At 38.8% G+C, this 22178-nt stretch overlaps 1 protein-coding gene across 2 annotated transcripts in view; it reads left to right on the forward strand.

Moving 5' to 3' along the window:
* Window positions 1-22178, forward strand: part of PLXDC2 (plexin domain containing 2) — a 613486-nt gene that overhangs the window by 272438 nt on the left and 318870 nt on the right. Inside the window, exon 3 of one of the 2 annotated variants that reach the window (XM_006869891.1) lies at window positions 10205-10351. The exons of the other annotated variant lie outside the window; for it this stretch is intronic. Coding sequence (XP_006869953.1) covers window positions 10205-10351 — 147 coding nt within the window. The remainder of the gene's footprint in view (window positions 1-10204; window positions 10352-22178) is intronic. 2 annotated transcript variants of the gene reach the window in all.

Below are 22178 nucleotides of genomic sequence, written 5' to 3' on the forward strand. Positions count from 1 at the left end.
AATAAGGAAGACTGTAGAAGAATTGATGCATTTGAGTTATGGTGTTGGAGGAGAATATTGAAAGTGCCATGGGCTGCCAAAATAACCAATAGATCAGTTTTGGAAGAAGTGCAGCCAGAGGCCAAGATGGCCTTAAGAGGCCAAGGTGGCCAAACTTTGTCTCTCAGACTTCAGACATATTGTCAGAAGGGACCAGTCGCTGGAGAAGGATATCATGTTTGGTAATGTGAGGGTTAGAGAAAAAGATGGATTGGCCAAGAGACAGCATTGATGGACTCAAGCGTGGCAACAGTTATGAGGTTGGCCCAAGATCGGGCAGGGTTTCATTCTGCTGTACATAAGGTCAGTATGGGTCGGTACTGACTCAATGGCACCTAACAACAACAACAACAACAATTAATTGTATCTGGTATTATGGCCTTATTTTTGTTGGTAATATGATTTCAAAATTCAACAGTTGATATTCACGTTTTTGAAAAATGTTTACATTGTATGGAAAAAATGAAGTGGAATGAAGCTGGTTATATAGAGTTTGTTTACCATAAAAATTATAATATATATTGTTGTTAAGTTCCGTCGAGTCAGTTCCGACCCATAGCGACCCTGTACAGGGTTTCCGAGGCTGGAAATCTTTACGGGAGTAGAAAGCCTAATATTTCTCCCGCGGAGTAGTTTCGAACCACTGACCTTAAGGTTCGCAGCCCGATTCGTAACCAAGTGTGAAAAAATGTCTTCTAAATCCCAAAACTTGGAAGTATGTTATGAATATCCTTTGCACACCTCTTCATATATGTTTAGTAAGAGAGAATAAAGTTGGTAGATAGAAATATAAAATTTTAGGTAGATTTATTTTTTAAAAAAAGGTGGGTCATGATATGATTATATATTTGAAGAGAATAATGAATTCAACTTTTTATTTGATGCGTTTGGTAGTATGTATGTACCTTGTAGGCCACCCATTCTAGAATTTTGCCTTAAAAGATTCTCTTAAAAATTCAAATATAAAATTGAGTTTATTAATGATTTTTGTGATGTGTGTGTTGTCATTTTTTTTTTTTTTTTTTGGTTGCTGCCATTTAGCTGTGGGCAGCAAGGTGGGTTTGAACTGCAAGATTGGTGGTTCAAACCCACTGGCCACTCCTCAGAAACCCTATACAGGGTCTCTGTGAGTCGAACCGGCTCAACAGCATGTGGTAGCAACAATACCAGTTAGTTACATTTTGCTTCATAATCATAATCCCTAAATTGTTCTGTTCTCCCTAATATAATTTCCATGGGTATGGTGCTAGGGGCTAGTGCATTGGACTGCAAAGTCGCTTTGAACCACAAGGATGTGATTCAAGCTCAACAGTCACTCTTTGGAAACCCTATACAGCGTGACTATAGGTTGGAACTGAGTCGAAGACACTTCACAATAACAATTTCCATGGAGTCAGTGCTTACCATCAGAATGTTTCCAACAGCTTCTTCATTCCTATGCTTGAGGCATACTTTGGTTTTTCTGATTGTACAATTAGGTGTTGTGTGTGTGTGTTCTTAAAATTTGTTTTAGAAGATTCCATTGGTGCTAGTCTTGGTGTGGTACTGTGGGTTAGTGCGCTGGACTGCAAGGCCAGTTTGAACCACAGATGGGTTGTTCAAACTCACCAGCTGCTTCTAGAAAACCTGATACAGGGTTGCTATGAGTTGGAGCTGAGTCCACGGCACTTAATAACAACAATGTTGTCTCTGTGTTTCTCTGTACTTAGTAGTTTGTGCCTTTATAAATAACCTGCGACTTTTTGTTGTTGATAATGTTGGTAATGTGCCCATGGAGTTGGTTCTGACTCATCGGGACCCCGTATAGGGTTTGTTGTTATTGTTAAGTACCTTGGAGTCGGTTCCAACTCATAATGACCCTGCACAGGGTTTCCAAGGCTGCAAATCTTTATGGGAGCAGAAAGTTTCATCTTTCTCCCGTGGAACAGCTGGTAGTTTCTAAGTGCTTACCTTGAGGTTAGCAGCTCCACACATAACCACTATGCTACCAGTTAGGTGCCATCAAGTCGGTCCTGACTGATAGCCACCCTGTAAAGGGTTTGCAAGAAACAGGTGGTAGGTTTGAGCCACTGACCTTGTGGTTACCAGTTGTTGTTAAGTGCCGTCGAGTCGGTTCCGACCCATAGCGACCCTGTACAGGGTTTCCGAGGCTGTAAATCTTTACGGGAGCAGAAAACCTCATCTTTCTCCCGCGGAGCTGCTGGTAGTTTCAAACTGCTGACCTGGCGGTTCTCAGCCCGATTCGCGTAACCACTACACTACCAGAACTGTGCTTATATCCTACACCAGGACTTCAGTGAACTATATTGTTAGTATTGCTAAGTGCTGTAGAGTCAGTTTCAACTCACAGCAACGCTGTGTAGGGTTTCCTGAGGCTTTAAATCTTTTCAGGAGCAGAAAGCTTAAATTTTCTCCTGCCAGTGGGCACAAATCATGGACCTTGTGATTCACAGCCCAGTGCTTATCGTATGGATCCATCATGCTCCCAATAAAGTATTAAGCCTTGTGAAATCATTGTGTTAGGGATGTGATATATTTAGTATACATGAACACCTGGCAAGGACCATTCAAATGACAATATCTCTTATTTATGGAATGGTCACCAACTGATTCAATGGTAAGTAACTTTACTTATGAACTTTGTTTTATGTATATATTTCAAGTGATGGCCATATCCTACATTTTGGATTTTTTTTTTTTAAGATTTTAATAAAATAATGAATTTGGAATTTTATTACTCTTGTTGTATAACCCAACATGAAGCATCCATAAAATGTATTAGTCATAAAATCATGCCTATGTTAAGGAGCTCTAGGGACACAATGGTTATGCACTGAATCTCTAACCCAAGGTGAGTGGTTCAAACACACCAAGTTCTCCAAGCTTAAAAAGACCTGACAATCTGCTCCCATAAACTTTGTTGTTGTTAAGTGCCTTCAAATCAGTCCTGGTTCATAGTGACCCTATATAGGGTTTTTAAATCTTTGCGGGAACAGAAAGCTTCATTTTTCTCCCACAGAGCAACTAGCAGACTTGAACCTCAGTTCTGGTTGTTTGGAGACACCACGCTCCCCCCCCTCCTAAAAAATTACAGCCAAGAAAACCAGCTGGGGCAATTTTATTGTGTCATATAGTCACTGTGTGTGGGAATTGACTTGACAGTTCACAACAGCAACCACAATGACTATGCTAGAAGAGAAGACATTCAGGTTAGATTTGTTTATACAATTGTTGCCGGATGGCTGAGTTACAGTAATGATGACTTTCTGTCTGTATTTGTAGTCTATAGTCTCTGTTTGTCCGCAGCTGCACATTTCCAGGCATGTTTGAGAAACATAAATTTATAGGATTTATAGTTTCCTCCTGTGCCATCAACTTTTAGTAACAGTTGGTTTCCTAAATGAATTGCAATCCAGCATATCATAGTACTGTTTTGTTTTCCATAGTGTTAGAAATAATTTGCTTCTGAACAGAAAACAGAAATCTTTGTGACCGGAGTGCTTTTTGACAACTTTTAAAGTGCCATTATTCCCATGAAGGACAATGTGTGGTTTGAATAATTTAGTAGTGTTAAAATATCACATTTTTTGAGACATCTGTTTCATGACTTTCCTGAATAACTGATCCAGACACCTCTTCCTGGAATATAACAACTTGTTTCTCTAAATTCTGAGGTAAACAATAAACTGCCTTCCTTACTGAATAAAAGTTACCATGACAACTTGGCAAATTTGGACTATAGAACTCAAACAGCAAGTAATATTTTTCAGCATATCAGTATTTTCTAAGATTTGATGTTATTATTGGCATTTCTGATTTAAATGAAATTGGAGGTGTATTTTCACATAGCCCTATTACTGATGTGTATTTTAGTTAGACGAGCTTACTGTATATATTTTTAACAGCTAGCTAGTTATTTAAAATAATACCATTCTTATTCATTATAGTAACATCAGAACTATTTCTTGACTAATTAAAGAAAATTTGGGTTTAGGTAAAATACCAAAGTCATTTTAAATACGTTGATGTCAACAGTTATGCTAAACTCTAGAATGAAACTTTGGATTTTAATGAGAATATCTACTTGGTAATTATGTTGAAATTTGGCATCATCATAGAATCTGTTATAATTCCCCTAAAGATAAGTAACACTTGCAATAGGGTTAAGAAATTAATATTTTAAATTTAGTTTTGTCTCAGAACAACCATTTCATATTATAAATAGAAAAGTTAACTGAAACCTTATCATTTATTATTCAGATTTGATGATTTCCAGCTGGTTAGAAAGGAGTACACACATTCATTTCTGCTATGTGATTAACTAGAATATCAGAATTGACTAGGTTGTTTGTTCTCTAGATTCATAAGCCTTCAGTGTAGTGGTTACGAGGCGAGCTGCCAACCTCAAGGTCAGCAGTTTGAAACTACCAGCGGTTCCACGGGAGAAAGATGAGGCATTCTGCTCCCATAAAGATTTACAGCTTCGGAAACCCTGTGCAGGGTCACTATGAGTCAGAGCTGACTCCACAATACTTAACAACAACAACAAGGTGTCCTAGTACTGCAAGGGTAAAGTGATTGGCTTCTAACAAAAAGAATGGTTTGAACCCATCCAGTTGTTCTTTGGGAGAAAGACTTGGCAATTTGCTTCCTTAAAGAGTGCAGCCAAGAAAAGCCTATTGGAACCATTCTACTTTGTCACATGGGGTAGCCTTGAGTCAGAATTGACCCAACAGCACAGAACAAAAAAGGAGTTTTTAGAACTTGCCTTATTCAATATTGCTTAAGCTAACTTTCTACTGGTCGCAACAAGTAAGAGAAACCTGCTTATAGCTAAAAAATTTTTAATTGACAATAGCTGACTTAAGGTTTTTGATAATAAAAGAGATTTCATGGTTCATGTATGTGAACTAGTCTAGTAGTAAGTTACACTAAAATATACCAAAAAAAGTTTCTTCTGATCTTTTCTTTGCATTGTTTATGTTTCTGTCCTGTATTAGTATAGTCTTATCTTCGGGGAGAGTTTTCTTATAGTAGTAGAATGCTTTCATTAGTACCCAGTCGTACGTGAACATTTCACTATACATCTCAGCCATCAAAATAAGACAAATTATCTCCTCTTGCCCAAATTATCAGCCCTAGTGGCACTGTATTTAAGTGTTAGGCTGCTAACTGAAGGTTGGTAGAACAAAACCCACCAGCAGTCCCTCAAGCAAACAATGAGGCAGTCTGCTTCCACAAAGATTCACAGCCTTAGAAAGCCAATGAGGCAGTTCCACACTGCACTGTGGGTTTTGATGCAAATTGCAAGAGATGTGATGGCAATGGGTATGCTACCCAAACTCCTGATTGGTCCTTTTCCAGTTATCTGCCAGCGCCTTCCCAACAACTACTATTGTCACTGGAATGATATGTGGAGAATGGCTTGTACTTAGAAGCAAGAGCCAGCTGACATATATTTGATACCAATTGATAGTGACTCAATGGAGCTCTGGTAGCATAGTGGTTATGAATTGGGCTGCTAATCTCACGGTCAGCAGTTCGAAACTACCAGCTGTTCCGTGGGAGAAAGATGAGGCTTTCTGCTCCAGTAAAGATTTACAGCCTTGGAAACCCTGGTGCAGGGTCACTATGAGTTGGAACCGACTCCATGGCACATAACAACAACAACAATAGGACATAGTAGAACTGTACTTTAGGATTTCCAAGACTACAAATCTTGGAAATAAAAGCAAACAGTCTCATCTTTCTCCTGTGGAACAGCATGTCAGTTTGAACCACTGACTTGGTGATTAACAGCTTAGTCCTAACCCACTGCACCACCAAGGTTCCTAAAAGCAAGGGAGAGCCAACTTAAAAGCTTCTAGTGAGGTCGCACTGATTGAAACAGCGTAGGGGAAGAGTTGAGTACATATTGGAGACAAAATCACATTAATGCTCTTACGCTCAAAGAACACAATCTGTATCGTAGTGTTTTGGAAGGAAGGTCTGAAAACCAGTAGAATATCAAGACTTCCATGATTTGTGTGACTTCTTATTTCTCTGCTCCTTGGAAACCCTATACAAGATCTCTATGAGTGGGAACTGACCCGACAGCAATTAACAACAACAACAACATAGATCCTTTATTCTTCTTGCTTTGCAGACCTCTCTCTTATTTACGAGAGGTATGTATGTATATATATATTTGATAACTAGAATTTAATTGGAATGAAAGCTAGGATTTTTATACTTAGAATATCTATTGTTAAAAACATTTGCTCCGACCACGTTCAATAGACTCCTGTGAACCCAGGTTGAGACATGGTTCGCCAGCAGTATGGCAAGACCTGGGGACTCCTGGGCCCAGAGATAGTGACATGGCCACAGAGGACAAGAGTGGAGAGTGATGTGAAGGGAGGGGAGAGGCACCAGAACACCCATACTTGCAGATAGTACACACTTGACCTGGCTTCAATGGCTGGATGATGAGACCTTGACTAGAAGAAGAAAGAACAGAAAAAAAAAAAAAAAAGTAATCTGCTTGTGGATGTAGTAGCTCAAAAGAGAGAACAAATCTTTACAGTGAAGATCATTCATACCCACCCCCTCGGTACACAGGTTTGACAGGGATGTGCAACTTAGACAATGGCTACCCAAAATGGGGGGCTACAAAGGCAAGAATTGACTGGCTTTTAAGCTTTCAAGATGGAGCCTAATTTCAGAGAGTACAGGGGAAGGTAGAATCTTCACTGAGTCGTTTCCAACCTGTCTGGATGGGGCTGGTGAAAGGGAGATATGGGGTTAAGACTCTTGTGGTTCAATAGTGAATAATTGCTATCAGGAGTGATTGTGAGTGTTGCAAATGTAAAGGTAGACATTATGTAACAAAAGGAGGGAAGTGGCTGACCTTGCAGTCCAGTAGCAGAGGACCCTGGGGCCATCAAGGGAGAAGAGTGGAGTGTGGGACCCTATGCAGTGAAGCAGCAATGCCAGAGATGGAGGTAGAGATGGTGACGTGAAGAGATGGAGCAGCTGGGAACACTGGACTCTGGGAGAGGGACTGTGTGTTTCTGGCCAGACGGCAGGCTTGCAGGGTGTACCCTTTGGCTGTTTAATGATGCATGCAGGGAATTGTTATCATTGCAATGAAATGAAATAAGATAGGATAAATGTAAAGCTAATGTTCACCCATGTAAACTATCACATAATTGACAATAAAAACTCAAAAAAAATTTGCTCACATTCCTCAGCATTTATATTTAGGGTCATATTCTTTCGTTTAGTTTTGAGGGAAAATGTATATGCTTAGAATTTTTTCCTTGTATAATCACTTTCACATATATTTTGTCTGATAGCTTGTGAAAAGGTTTATTGGATATTGTTGTTGTTGTTACATTTTGTTTTCGACTTAATTTCAATAATAGCATTTCCTTATAGAAGTTCTTGGAGTCCTGGTGTGGCACTGTGGGTTAATGCGCCAGACTGCAAAGTCATTTGAACTGCAAGGTTGGCTGTTCAAGCTCCCCAGCTACTCCTAGAAAACCCTATCCAGGGTTGCTATGGGTCGGAACCAACTCAATGGCACTTAACAACAACATAGGAGTCCTTAAGGAGCTCTGTAGCGTAGTGGTTACAAATCGGGCTGCTAACCTCAGGAACAGCAGTTCGAAACTACCGTGGGAGAAAGATGAGGCTTTCTGCTCCTATAAAGATTTACAGCCTTGGAAACCCTGTGCAGAGTCACTATGAGTTGGAACCGATTCCATGGCACATAACAACAACATAGGAGCCCTTGTTTTATGGTGGATTATGATGTGGGCTGCTAACCTTAAAGACAGTAGTACGTACTGCAGGAGAAAGATGAGACTTTCTGCTCCTGAAAAGATTTATAGCCTAGGAAACTCTATACAGGGTCACTATAACTCAGAACCGACTCCATAGCACATAACCACCACTACCACCACCATCACTGGACAGAATAGAGCTATTCATTAGTGTATCCTAATCTATACATCTTTACAGAAATAAAAGGCCTCATCTTTCTTCCATGGAGTGGCTGGTGGGTTTGAATCCCCAGCACTGTGGTTAAAAGCCCAGTGCTTCACTCACTGTACCACCCGGGTTCCTTATTGAACTTTAACTCAAATAATAAACTATTAGCCAAAATTTACATCTCAGACTTCATTATTAAAAAATCATAGAGGTTCTATTCCTTAAACATGTTTCTTACATTTCCTTGAATATTTTAAAAACATACTCTATGTAAATACTTTCTGAACCAGTAAGCACAATTACATTTTGTGATAAAAAATATTAATTGCACTCAGAGTTAGTCAAGAAGTGTATTGTTCTTCTGGATGTTCCTCATCAATACTGCCCCTTTAAACATTCAAATCTTGTCATTCAGTGATAATCATGGAAAGTAATGGTTTTGTGACAATCACCATGATAAATTAATAATGAAAATTCCCATAAAAGTAGAAGCTCAAATTAAAGAGAAGAATGTATTTTCTCTATTTACAGAACCATTAACTGAGAGCATACCCCTATATTTTTCAAGGAGAAAATTTAGAGTTTGTGTTTTGCTCTGTAGTAATTAACAACTCAGGCTTTCAGTTGTTGTTTTGACTCCTGTTGTTGTTGTTAAGTGCCATCGAGTCGGGTCCGACCCATAGCGACCCTGTACAGGGTTTCCGAGGGTGAAAATCTTTACGGGAGTAGAAAGCCTCATCTTTCTCCCGCGGAGCGGCTGGTAGTTTCGAACCGCTGACCCTAAGTTTTGACCGTTTTGACTCCTAGCGACCCTTTATATGTTTCGGAGGCTGTAAATCTGTATAGGAATGGAAAGCCTCATCTTTTTCCCTTGGAGTAGCTGGTGGGCCTGAACCTCTGACCTTGTGGTTGGCATTCCAGTGTTTGTCTTACAGAATCACCATGCTCCCTGGCTCTCACTAATTAGTCTAAAATGCACATTTCTGTTTGGGCAGCAATTAAAAAGACCTCTGATATTACAGTGGTGGAAGTAATTGTACACAGGTAATTGTACAAAGATTATCGTACACAAGAATACATTTGTCTGTAATTTTATTTTAAAGAGAATTCATAATTTTATATTTTTAAATTCGTAATTCACTTCCTTTAGAAATTATTGAACCCATTTGACCATGTTTAATTACCAACACAATTTTATTAACTCCACTAGAGAAATTTCCAAAATATACCTTTCTAAAACAACACATTTTTTATGTTCTTAAGGAAGAAGTGCAAGTACCTTGCTTAAGAGTTTCTGATTCTCTTTGCAAGTCACTTTTGAAGTCAGTGACTTCGAGACCATGGGATAAATGCCTCATGGACTTTGTTGTTTTTGTTTCTAATTACAAATTATATCTTCAGAATCCCCTTTGGGACAGTGCACATTTCTATGTTACTCTACCTGTATAGGATTCCTAGTGTGGCACTGTAGGATAAGCAGTGGACTGCAAACCACAAGGTCAGCTGTTCAAACCCACCAGGGGCTCCTCAGAAACCCTATATGGAGTCTCCAGGAGTTGAAACTCAATCAGTGCCTCTTAACAAGCATGGACAGCTACCTGCTGAAAACTGTTTTTCCAAATGGAAGTAAATCTAATTCTCACTTCTATTCTAATCTCTGTTGGCTCCCTTGAATCTTTTGTTTTGGGTTAAATTGAGCAATCTCTGTAGTTTTCTCCCTGGTGTATTTTAGCATTGAATTACTCCTCCTAGATAAGAGCTTCAACATCTTCAGTGTTAATTGTGTTTCTTTTTGCTTGTCTGGCAAACATTTTGAGGTCTTTTGCAAACTGTTTGCCCTGATAAAAAGTCACCTCTGAAATTTCTGCCATGGCTTGTTTGATGAACTGCATGTTTTTGCTCCAGGCAACTTCTTTGCAAATGCAAACAGAGGCCTTGAAAGTCTGTTGGCAAGATAACTGCTGTTGTTTCTCAGCCTCCTGGTCCTCCTTTACAGCAGGTGTGAAGGGTAGAGAGAAGTGATGCCCAGGATGGTCTACTCAGATTTTCTCAATGTTCCCTTTGTTTATTGTGAACAATGCCAACACTTGTAATTTCGATAGGAATGTGTGTGTGTGTGTGTGTGTGTATATACGAATTGTAGCGATAATGTTTCCATTCTTAATAAACATTATTTTCTTCATTATTACAGGAGGACACAGATCACAATTACTACACATCTCGGATATATGGTCCATCTGATTCAGCTAGCCGGGATTTGTGGGTAAACATAGACCAAATGGAAAAAGACAAAGTGAAGATTCATGGAATATTATCTAATACTCATCGGCAAGCTGCGGTAAGAGCTTTAATATTCAGGGTTCCTTTTGTTCCTCTATGAAAACATTGTTACTTTACTTGGCATATCCACATAGTTTGTTGTGATCATTTAAAAAGTATATTTAATTATGCAATTGCAATTTAGACTTATAAGTGTAATGGGTCATTAATGAAAACACCGAATTTTAATTAAAAAACACTATTTATTAACCAGTTTCTTAGCAAATTTGATCAGTTGTACATTTAATTCAAAGTTGTGATTTATGTTGAATGCTTTTTGGTTTTCTTGTAATCACTGGTTTATAGAACTTTTTAAATAAAATTACATTAATTTGGTATCTTCTATTTTACATGAGTTTATTGTTCTTGGTTTGAAAAAGATTTAACCAAAAACATTTGTGGTTCAGATAAGAAGAAATTGAAATCAAGCCAATTAGAATGAACAGGATTTATTGAGTGAGATACAATTTGGGGTGTTAGGGAGCTCCCTAAACTAATAATGGTGAAGGGACTTGAATTCTAGAGTTACAACATCTTTTTTAAAGCTTAGTTGAGTAAGTATCCTGCCCTTAGCTTTGATAGGTTAATCAATTTAATTTTCCTTTTGTTTTGGAATGCTAAACTTCTTATCTTGATTGATTAGTGTTGTTAGCCGAAACTGACAAGTATTTTTAACTTATGTTTTGTTGTTATTGCTGTTGGTGGTGGTGGTAGTAGTGCTTGCCAGGATATAGAGTCTGGAAACTGACACATTTCTGACTCATCATGAAGCTGTGATTTCTTATGAATGACCTTATGATTAAGTTCTGTTAGACTCTTGGCCTAGGAAAACCATTTTGACTTAAGCCTCTAAAAATTTTAAGCACACACTTATATAAACCAAATTGGGAGTTTAAAGAAAGAAATTTTAACGTAGAGAAAGAAAATCCAATCTAGATTTAAACCTGTTTTTAATCCTAAATTTCTCATTTAATATGTGTGGTTCCTTAAACGAATAATTCACCTCTTCTCAGGTGCTGTTTTCTGCACCTGTAAAGCAGGGATGATAGGGGAAAATAACACCTGTCCTACATCCTCTAGGACTCCTGGTGTGTGAACTGTAGGATAAGCACTGAACTGCAAAATCATAAGATCATCAGTTTAAATTTACCAGCTGCTCCTTGGAAATCCTCTACAGGTTCACTTTGAGTTGGAACAGACATAATGGCATTTATAACAACAACTACATCCCCTATGATCATTAATACCCTGAATTATTTGTGCCAAACTGAATGCTTAAATAGAGTAAACTTTTCTATGTTATCATCACTAATATCATCACTCAGTTATTACAGATGAAATAACTTGGTCTTAGATAGGTTAATTAACCCACCCACGGGTCTCTCTTTAGTAAGTGGTGAACCTAGTATGTTAACCTAGTCAGGTCAACCCAGTCTCCAAGTGTATGCATGAAACTAATCATATTTGTTCTCAGAAAGTTCTTTGGCAATGTTTTATGATATAATCTTGATTCGGCATTTAAAGAGAGTTTTGGGTTTTGTTGACATGGATTCTAATGGTGATCCTTTAATCTAGGAGGTCATGTCATGCTCAGCGTTCTTTTGATAAACTGCTCAATTCTGAGGGGATGTAATGCATGATTTGTGTAAGCAGAGGAAGAAGTTCATTAGTCAAAATGCCAGCCAGTCTCTTTCCACTTATGATTGCCATCTTTTTCTCTTGCACATTGTCTCTCCTTAAGGGTTTTTCCTTCTTTTTAAACAAGTTGAAGTGTTTGGCTTGAAACCTCAGCTTCTGCTAAGCTCAAGAAAATGTTAATGTTGTTGGTGATCCAGTTTTTCTTAATACGGTGAAAGGTCATTCTTTGATGCTTTCAACACCCCACATAGTTCTAATTACAAATTAAAGGATTTCATTTTCCACTTGCAACTTAATCTGGTGCTCCACAAATTACCATTTATGAATCCTGGTGGTGCAGTGGGTTAAGAATTGGGCTGTTAAGCATAAGGTTGGCAATTTGAAACTACCAGCCCCTCTGAGGGAGAGTAATGAGGATGTCAGCTTCAACAAAGATTTATAGCTCTGGAAACACTCCAGAGTACTTGCAATCTGATGTACAGGGTCTCTATGAGTCACAATGCACTCTATGGCCATGAGTTTGTTTTTTGGTTTGGTGTATATATATGGGGAATACTAGTGTGATGGTGTAGGATAAGCACTGGACTGGTAACCATGTGGTTTGCAGTTGACACCCACCAGCCTCTTCTCAGAAACTCTATTCAGAGTTGCTCTGAGTCAGAACTGACTCAAAGGCACTTTTGATTTATTTGCATATATAAGGAGGCTTCAAAGTGTTTGTGAAAAAATTTGATAATCTTTCATTTCATTTTTCCATGAACTATTCAGCAACATAGCAAAAAGTGACATTGTTGTTACTTGACATATCTTCCATGTAGGTCTATAGGTCCATACATTCCTAAAGGTAGTGTCTTCATCTGTCTAACCCTTCCCCAAGGAGTGTGAGAACAGTGGCTCTGTATAAGTACTGAACTTTAAAACGCAAGGTCCACAGTTCAAGACCACCAGTCACACTTCAGGAGAAAGATGAGACTTTCTGCTCTTGCAAAAATTTGCAATCTCAGAAACCCTATGTTGTTGTTAGGTGCCACCGAGTAGTACCGACTCATAGTGACCTTATGCACAGCAGAACGAAACACTGCCTGATCCTGGACCAACCTCACTACTGTTGCCACGCTTGAGTCCATTGATGCTGCCACTTGGCCAATCCATCTCATTGGGGGGTCTTTCTCTTTTTCTCTGACCCTCTACCTTACCAAACATGATATCCTTCTCCAGCAACTGGTCCCTCCTGACAAAATGTCTGAAGTATGAGAGACGAAGTTTGGCCATTCTGGCCTCCAAGGAGAACTCTGGCTGCACTTCTTCCAAAACAGATCTGTTGGTTCTTTTGGCAGCCCATGGCCTTTTCAATATTCTCCTCCAATGCCATAACTCAAATGCGTCAATTATTCTACAGTCTTCCTTATTCACTGTCCAGCTTTCACATCCATATGAGGTTATTGAAAATACCATAGCTTGGGTCAGGCGCACCTTTGTCCTCAAGCTGACATCTTTGCTCTTCAACACTTTAAAAAGATCTTGTGCAGCAGATTTGCCTAATGCAACACATAGTTTGATTTCTTGACTGCTGCCTCCATGAGTATTGATAGTTGATCCAAGATGAATGAAGTCCCTTCACAACTTCAATCTTTTATCTGTTGATAAAATGTTGTTTATTGGTCCAATGGTGAGGATTTTTGTTTTCTTTACATTGACATGTAATCCATGCCTAAGGCTGTGCTCTTTGATCTTCTTCACTTTCAGCAAGCAAGGTTGTACCATCTGCATATAGCAGGTTGTTAATGAGTCTTCCTCTAATCCTGATGCCATGTTTTTCTTCATATAACCAAGCTTTTCATAATATTTGCTCAGCACAACCTTGTCCCACACCATTCTTAATTTTAAACCATTCAGTGTTCCCACGTTCTGTTCGAACAACTGCCTCTTGGTCCAGGTACAGATTCCTCATGAGCACAATTAAGTGCTCCGGAATATTCAGATTTCGCAAGTTTATCCATAACTTGTCATGATCCACACAATCGAAAGCCTTTGCGTAGTCAATAAAGCACAGGTAAACAATTTTCTTATATTTTCTGCTTTCAGCCAAGATCCATCAGACATTAGTAATGATATCCCTCGTTCCACAGCCTCTTCTGAATCTGGCTTGAACCTCTGGAAGTTCTCTGTCAATGTATGCTTGCAGCCATTTCTGTATTACCTTTAGTAAAACTTTACTCTCATGAGATATCAAAGAGATTGTTTGATGATAATATAGAAACCCTATAGAGGATCTATATGAGTTGGAACCAACTCAATGATACTTATCAGTAAGCAACCCTTCCCCCAGTGAATTTTGTGCTCATCAGGTTACACCATGTCAAAATGGTCATTTTAGCATCTTCCAGGAACTCAAACTGTGTCTAGGAACCAAAGTAGTCCAAAGGGGCAAGATTGGGGCTGGAGGATGGGTGGGGTAAGATGTACCAACAAAATTATCATTGGACAGCCCTTGCTACCTTCAAAAAATAAATAGGCTCATTGTCACAATGGAAAAAATTTCTGGGGACAACATTCCTGTCTTTTTTCTCACCAACACAGTTATCTATTTTGTGAGAACATTTTCAAATAGACCCCTAGATGATCCTGTGTCCTTTGAGATAATCAATTACGATTACCCCTTGGAATTTCAAAAACACTGTAGTTGCTACAGACCTTCTGAACTGATCTCTCTACCTTGAATTTTACTGGTCCAGCAATTTCCTTAGAAGTAACTGTTTGGTTTGCAAAAACGCTATGTAGTTCTATTTTGTTTTCAAGGTATTCTTTTTAAACAAAAAACTTTAATGTGAATTGAGTGAAATTTTACAGACAAGATCATCAGTTTTACATTCAACGCATCATACACTTTGTTTCATCTCAATGACTGTAATCCCTTCCATGTAACAACAATTATCTTGCTTCCTCCTGTGGTTCCTATTTCTGTTCCACATACCTTCCCATCCCTTTTCAACTTTGTCCTTCTTGAAATTGCCCTTTTTGTTTTGAGTGGCTTACCATTTCATGGTGAGCATACCTTACTAGTGGTGTTGCCCTCCGCTATATACCTATCTACTGCTTTGCCGAAAATTGAGCCATGAGGGTGAGTTGCCTTCCCAGACCTGAAGGGTAGCTGAAGGCCATAGTCTCAGATTCTTCCAGTCTCTTTCTGAACCGTAAATCCAGTCTTTTTTTTTTTTTTTTAAACAATACTGAGTTTTGTTCCACATTTTGTACCAACCTATCTGGGACCCTCTAATGTTATGTGTCTGAGCAGTTGTTAGCGGTAGTGGAGCACATCTAGTTCTTCTGGTCTCAGAATCATGGAGACTGATGTTCACATGTTTCATTATTCCATTGGAGTAACGGATTCTAAATCTCTTCAGTTCTCATCACTCTTTTCTTCCACACATGGAGAGACCAATAGCTCCACCTTAGATGGACACTCATGAACTATCAAGATCCCAGATGTTACTCATCAAAGTAGGATGTAGAGCATTGTCTTTGTGGACTGTGTTATGCCAATTGATCATGGTATCCTGATTGCAACTGTTTTTGTTGCTGTTTTAAAGATACCTTAAGGAACTCTGGTAGCGTAATGGTTATTAATTGGGCTTCAAACTGCAAGGTCAGCAGTTCGAAATTACCAGCTTTTCCGTTGGAGAAAGATGAGGTTTTCTGCTTCCATAAAGATTTACAGCCTCGGAAACCCTGTGAAGGGTCACTATGAGTTGGAACCAACTCCACGGTACTTACAACAACATTAACAACAACAACGAGACCAAGTCAAGTGTATTACTGAGAGGACTTGTCTGCAACCTTCCTGATCACAGAGACATGTTTAAATATGTTTTACTTGGAGTAAACCCATGCATGTATGCACTAGAACTTTAGTGTGTGTGTGTGTGGGGGGGGGGTGTCATGTGACGAGGAGTCAGTTCCAACTCATAGTGACCCTGTATAGGGTTTCCGAGGCTATAAATCTTGACAAGAGCAGAAAGCCTCATCTTTCTCTGGCAGAATGGCTGGTAGTTTCAAACTCATAACCCCTATGCTTCCAGAGCTGCTTAGGGACCTAGAAGCATATATACTTTTAACATATCCTCATGCCATTGTATGTGTATGTGTATGATAAAGTTGGTGGAAGCCCTTATTTCAGCTTCTGTACCACTGCCAAGGAGTCCTGGTAGAGTGCTGTAGTTATTACAAGCACTGGACCAAAAGGTCAGTTTGAACTATAAGATCAGCAGTTCAAACTCACCAGTCACTCCTGGGAAATGCTATACAGGATCACTATGAGTCAGAAGTGGCAAAAGGTGCTTTACAACAACAACCATTGTCAAAGCTTAAACTTTTGATTTATTAAACATTTCTAATAGATAGAAAAATGTCCTGTATCCAATTCCACCATTTACACTAAAAGAGATTCACAGGAAGTGTATACACATAGACATAGACAATACAAACACATACCTGTACATACTGCCATTTATAAAAATGTAGTATGATTGATATTATTCCTGCATTTTTAACTTGGTATTTTTCAGAAAAGGTGCCAATTCAGCACTTCATTTAAGTAACATGGTTAATCTTATAAATTATAATTTATATTTAACTTACACGTTTATCGCTAGAATTTTAAAAAATACCTACAAACTTTATTTCTTGTGTAACTGTGGTTTTAAATGTTAGTCAGATATTTCCAAATTATATAGAGCCATCCGTGTTTAATATTTTCTCAGTTAGTCTGTCTCTTTTCAAGTTCTGTCTGGCTCTCCTCCCTCAAACTAGAATCATGTTATTAGTGAAGATGACAAAATCGTAATATTAAGGTAGTGTGCCGCTGTGGGTTAATGCGCTGGATTGCAAAATTGTTTTGAACAGCAAGGTTGGCAGTTCAAGCTCACCAGCCAATCCATGGAAACCCCACAGATAGGGGCACTATGGATGGGAACTGTTTCCAGGCACTTAACAACAACAGGTGGTTGTTGACTGTGTGCCTTCAACTTGGTTCTAACTCACAGTGACCCTGTATACGGTTTCTGAGGCTGTATATCTTTATTGTGTGGGTTAATGTGCCAGAAGGCAAAGCCGTTTGAACTGCAAGGTTGGCGGTTCAAGCTCACCAGCTGCTCTTCAGAAACCCTACACAGGGTCACTATGGGTCCTGAGCCACTTGATTGCACTTAACAATGACATATCTTTATGGGAGCAGAAAGCTTTATCTTTTTCCTGTGGAGCAACTGATATATTCAAACTGCTGACCTTGAGGTTAACAATTCAGCTGGTACTCCACTGTGGTGCTAATGCCCACATATGGTGTCCTTCCTCTCCTCCTGCTGAGAGGCTTAAGCACAAGTGAAAATGACAAATGGGAAGAAAACATGGGTCTACTTTATTAATTAGCTTTGCTGATGCACTGTTGCTGTTTTTGTTGTTGTTGTTAAATGCTGTCAAGTCAGTTTCAACTCTTAGCAACCCTCTATAGGGTTTTCCAGGAGCAGCTGGTGAATTTGAACTGCCACCTTGTGGTTCAAACTGACCTTGAGGTAGAGTATCCTATGGGGCCAAACCAGGACTCCTTGCTGATACATAATCATTGATCAAAAGTTCCCTGGTAACTTCCCTGAGACAGGATTTAAATGTTAGCCTTAGAGTGAGGCTGGAGGGGAGGGGGCAATGTATCCCACCCCTCCCCCTTTCAAGCCCAAAGAGGATCACCAATTGATATCATTTAAATTGGGAGATCACATTGTTCTAACCATTCAGGCAAGAAAAAAAAAAAAAAAAAAAAAGGGAAAAATCTACCAAGGGCAGCTGGTTTAGTAATCCAGTCCCAGGTAAACAGTAGATAAGGGTGAGAAAGCAAGATTCAGCTTTTCTAAAGCAGAAACTTCCACTTCCTTCTGATCTTCTGTAGAAGAGAGTGAGAGTAGAGTTGTTGTTAAACCCTGCACAGGGTTTCCGAGGCTGCAAATCTTTACAGGAGCAGAAAGCCTCATCTTTCTCACTTGGAACAGAGAGTAGAGTACAGGAGGATATTTTAACCCAGGAACATGATCTTTCTGTGCAAAATGCTCCCCTCCACAACTACCACTTGTAAATATGGCCCAGAAATATTTGGAATCTTAGATTAAAATTATGTAAGAGTTGTTATTAAGTGTTGTCCAGCCAATTTCGACTCTTAGTGATCCTGTACAGGATTTCTGAAGAGCACCTGGTGGGTTTGAAGCACTAACCTTGTAGTGCGCAGTCCATTGCTGATCCTACAGTACTGTTAAGTGCTGTATTGGTTCCAACCCATAGCAACCCTGTATAGGGTTTCCGAAGAGCGGCTGGTGAGGTTGAACCTTCTGACCTTGCGGTTCAAACCAACCTTCCAGTCCAATGTATTAACTGACAGCATGACACCAGGACATGTAGCCTGAAATTTTAGTATATATTCTTCTAAGTGTCCCCATTCATCTTTTTGTTTAAATATTTCCTAACAAATAAATGTCAAAATATAATTTTGGTAAGGAACATGTCTTTGAAAGGTAAAAAAAAACAACCCTGGCACCGCTCATCAACCACACCTCCCGCCAGATGGCCCATCTAGAGTCTTTTATTCAGAGAAGGCAGGAGGCAGAAAGGAAGAGAGGAAGAGGAAGAAGAAGGGCAGAGAGAGAAGAGGGTAGAAATAAGAGGAAGTGGAGAAGAGAGAGTCAACAGGAAGGGAGGGGACTTATATAGGTTCAACAGAAAGGGAGTGGTCATTGCTAGGGTGATTTAGCTCTGGCCTATCAAAAGCCATGTTGTCCTTTAAACTACATGCCTTGTAGCTTAGGGCAGGAAACAGACAAAATGGAGTTGGAGGGAGGGGAGAGGGAAGAACCAAAGGTATTGTAACATTGTAACAGTCTTCCTACATAATGAAAAGTGAAAATGTAGTGTATGTCCCTTCCATGAGAAGCAAGGAAGCAGACACTTCATATTTGATACTTTACTTTTCTTATTTTATTTTATTTATTTATTTTGCCCTCTATCCAGAGTTGTGTGGCACGAGGTCACTGGTTTAAATCCACCATCTGCTATTTGGGACCCCTATATACGGTCTTGGTGTGGCGCTATGGGTTAATGCACCAGACTGCAAAGCTGTTTAAACTACAAGGTCGGTGGTACAAGCTCACCGGTCGCTCCTTGGAAACCCTATACAGGGTCGCTATGGGATGTTGCTGACTCGAGGGCACTTAACAATAACAATGACGATGACAACATACAGGGTCACTTTAAGTCTGTGCCAAAGTGATGAAACAACAACAATACAAAGTTACGTTTATTAAATTGTAGATCTAGAAATTTCTGACTATAAATCTAGCATCCTGTCTAGGCTTGGTTTTGTTTTTTGTTTTCCCTATCTGTGTGGACTTCAAAAACTACAATTTTGTGATTTTCTTCTATATCCACACTATTTAATTTATTACTGAACGCAATCTTAGTTTAAAGATGAGTTATTGGAATACTGATGTGGCACCTTCAGATAGCCACTGGACCGCAAGGTAGCTTTGAACTGCAGGGTCATCAGTTCAAACTCACCAGCCACTCCTCAGAATCCCTACACAGGGTCACTATGAGTTGGAACCAACTCGATGGCACTTAACAACAACAACAATATAGCACCCAGACAAATTAGGATTACTGGAACCAGATTTAGTGAAATTCTGTTTCACAGCTCCTAGAGAAATATAATTGTCCTGGTGGATCAGTCTGGGCTTAGAAATTGCAGGACCTTGGTTCTAACACTCATTTTCTTGGACTCTGACCTCTCAGAACCTCAATTTTGTAACCTGGACAAAAAAACAAAAAACAAAAAAGCCTGCCTTGACTAACCTAGTATTATTTTTAAGATAAAAAATGAAAGAGATATAAAAGGGTATTAGAAACCTCAAAGGAACAAGCAAGTTGTAAATCATTGCTGTATGAGAGTTTTAATTCTTTGCCAAAAACAATAGTAATCTTCAAATAGGTAAATTCTTGAATGTTCTCCTAAGTCATTCTCAGTTCGTTCCTATTTTCAATTAATTCCTGGATTTTGATGTGATAATTGTTAAAAATCTTTAGACAATGTGAATGCATGCTCAGAAGCATTCCTTTAAAGATAGTCTTCTCCTGTTTTGTTTTATTTTTTCCCTAAAGAACACAATCTATTATTTCAACTATCAATTCCATTGATTTTTACATTTACGTAACAGTGATGTTGGAAGAGCTAAATTTGACTGTCTGCAGTGACTTTAGTTATCTGTATTTTATGATTTTTTTTTTCATATTGCACAGTTTCATTTATTTCTGTGCATCAGAAAATCTGCTAATAAGTGTTGAGTTTACTATACGATTAGCTCAATAAACAATTTAATATTCTATCTCTATTAGACTATTAAGAATCTCTGGTAGTGTAGTGGTTATGAGTCGGGCTACTAACCTTAAAGTCAGCAGTTCGAAACTACCAGATGTTTTGTGTAAGAAAGATGAGGCTTTCTGCTCCTGTAAAGATTTACAGCTTCAGAAACTCTACGCAGGGTCGCTATGAGTCAGCACTGACTCTATGGCATACCACCACTACCAGACTGTTAAATAGACCACATATGTTTGCCTGAGTTTTCTGTTTGCAGTGTCTGGTAAGTTCTTTATATTTATTTTTCTTCTTGACTGGTTAAATAAACTTGCTGCCTTCTATCTTTTGAGCTGCTTCATATAAAGTAAGTTATGCCTAGTTCATTGTTGTTAAGTGCTGTCGAGTTGGTTCTGACCCATAGCAACCCTGTATAGGGTTTCCAAAGAGCGTCTGGTGAGCTTGAACCTCTGACCTTATGGTTCAAACTGACTTTGCAGTCCAGCGCATTAACTCACAGCACCACACCAGGACTCCACACATTTCATTGAACTGTTCTTACTTGCCTTTGTTTTCAGAATTTTTATTTCGTTTAATAGCAGATTGTGATGAGTAATATTTGGATCTTTCTCTCTAGTGGAATTTTGGTTTAATTAAGTCCTTGCTCATATGAAGAAAGAAATGTACTTTTCATGAAGCAGTATTTTATCTAATAATATTTGTATTTTTCCTAACCAAATCTAAGTTCTGAAATACCTCTGGCAGTGATAAAACATTAAAGGAATTGTCTTCAGTGCTTTTTTGTTGTTTTTTTTTTTTTAAAAAACAAAAACCTTGAGACCATTGTTGAAGTTCATAGTAGACAGACATTTCAAGGTTTTAACCAGTTGTCTAAAAAAAAACAAGAAGTAGTGATTTAAAGCAAGGGATTTAAAATCACGAGATCGAAATGGAAATTTATTATAACTATGAGACCTTGTGCAAAGCCATAAATCCTTGATACTTAGTTTCTGTACTAATTGGTTATTACATTACTTACTATCTCTTCTGCCTTACCATACAGTAGATTCAAATGAGATATTATGATACTTTATAGTTTAAGGAGCTCTGGTAGCGTAGTGGTTACGAATCGGGCTGCGAACCTTAAGGTCAGCGGTTTGAAACTACCAGCTGCACCGCGGGAGAAAGATGAGGCTTTCTACTCCCATAAAGATTTACACCCTTGGAAACCCTATACAGGGTCGCTATGGGTCGGAACCGACTCAATGGCACATAACAACAACAAATAGTTTATGTAAGTATATTAAAAAATCCCGCTACTAATTTTTGTTGCTATTTTTATTATAATATTTAAATCACTTTACAATATGAGATGCTATATCTTGAAGAACATATTATTTGAGGACCTTTAATGAAAAAGAAGAACCTACCTTTATTTCAAACCAGAAAATGAAGATAAGAGCAGAAATTGAGATTAAAGCAACTGAGGTCTCTTTCTCAGCAGCCAGGAGAATGAGCTGGTCCATCTGATCAGGTGAAGATGTGCAAAGATGTAGTTCCTTGCCTTCAGGACATAAGTTAGAGTTTGCTTAAATCCCCATCTAATATTTTGAATATAGTAAATCCTTTTCACTGATACTATTATTTGGCGTCCTGGAGTGGCGCTGTGGGCTAATGTGTCAGACTGCAAAGTCATTTAAACTGCAAAGTCGGTGGTTCAAGCTTACCAACTGCTCCTTAGGAGTCCTATACAGGGTCGCTATGGGTCAGAATTGACTCAACAGCACTTAACAACAACAACATTATATAAACAGACATATAC

The sequence above is a fragment of the Chrysochloris asiatica genome, unplaced genomic scaffold (genome assembly GCF_000296735.1).
Source record: "Chrysochloris asiatica unplaced genomic scaffold, ChrAsi1.0 scaffold00137, whole genome shotgun sequence".
Classification (NCBI taxonomy): Eukaryota; Metazoa; Chordata; class Mammalia; order Afrosoricida; family Chrysochloridae; genus Chrysochloris; species Chrysochloris asiatica.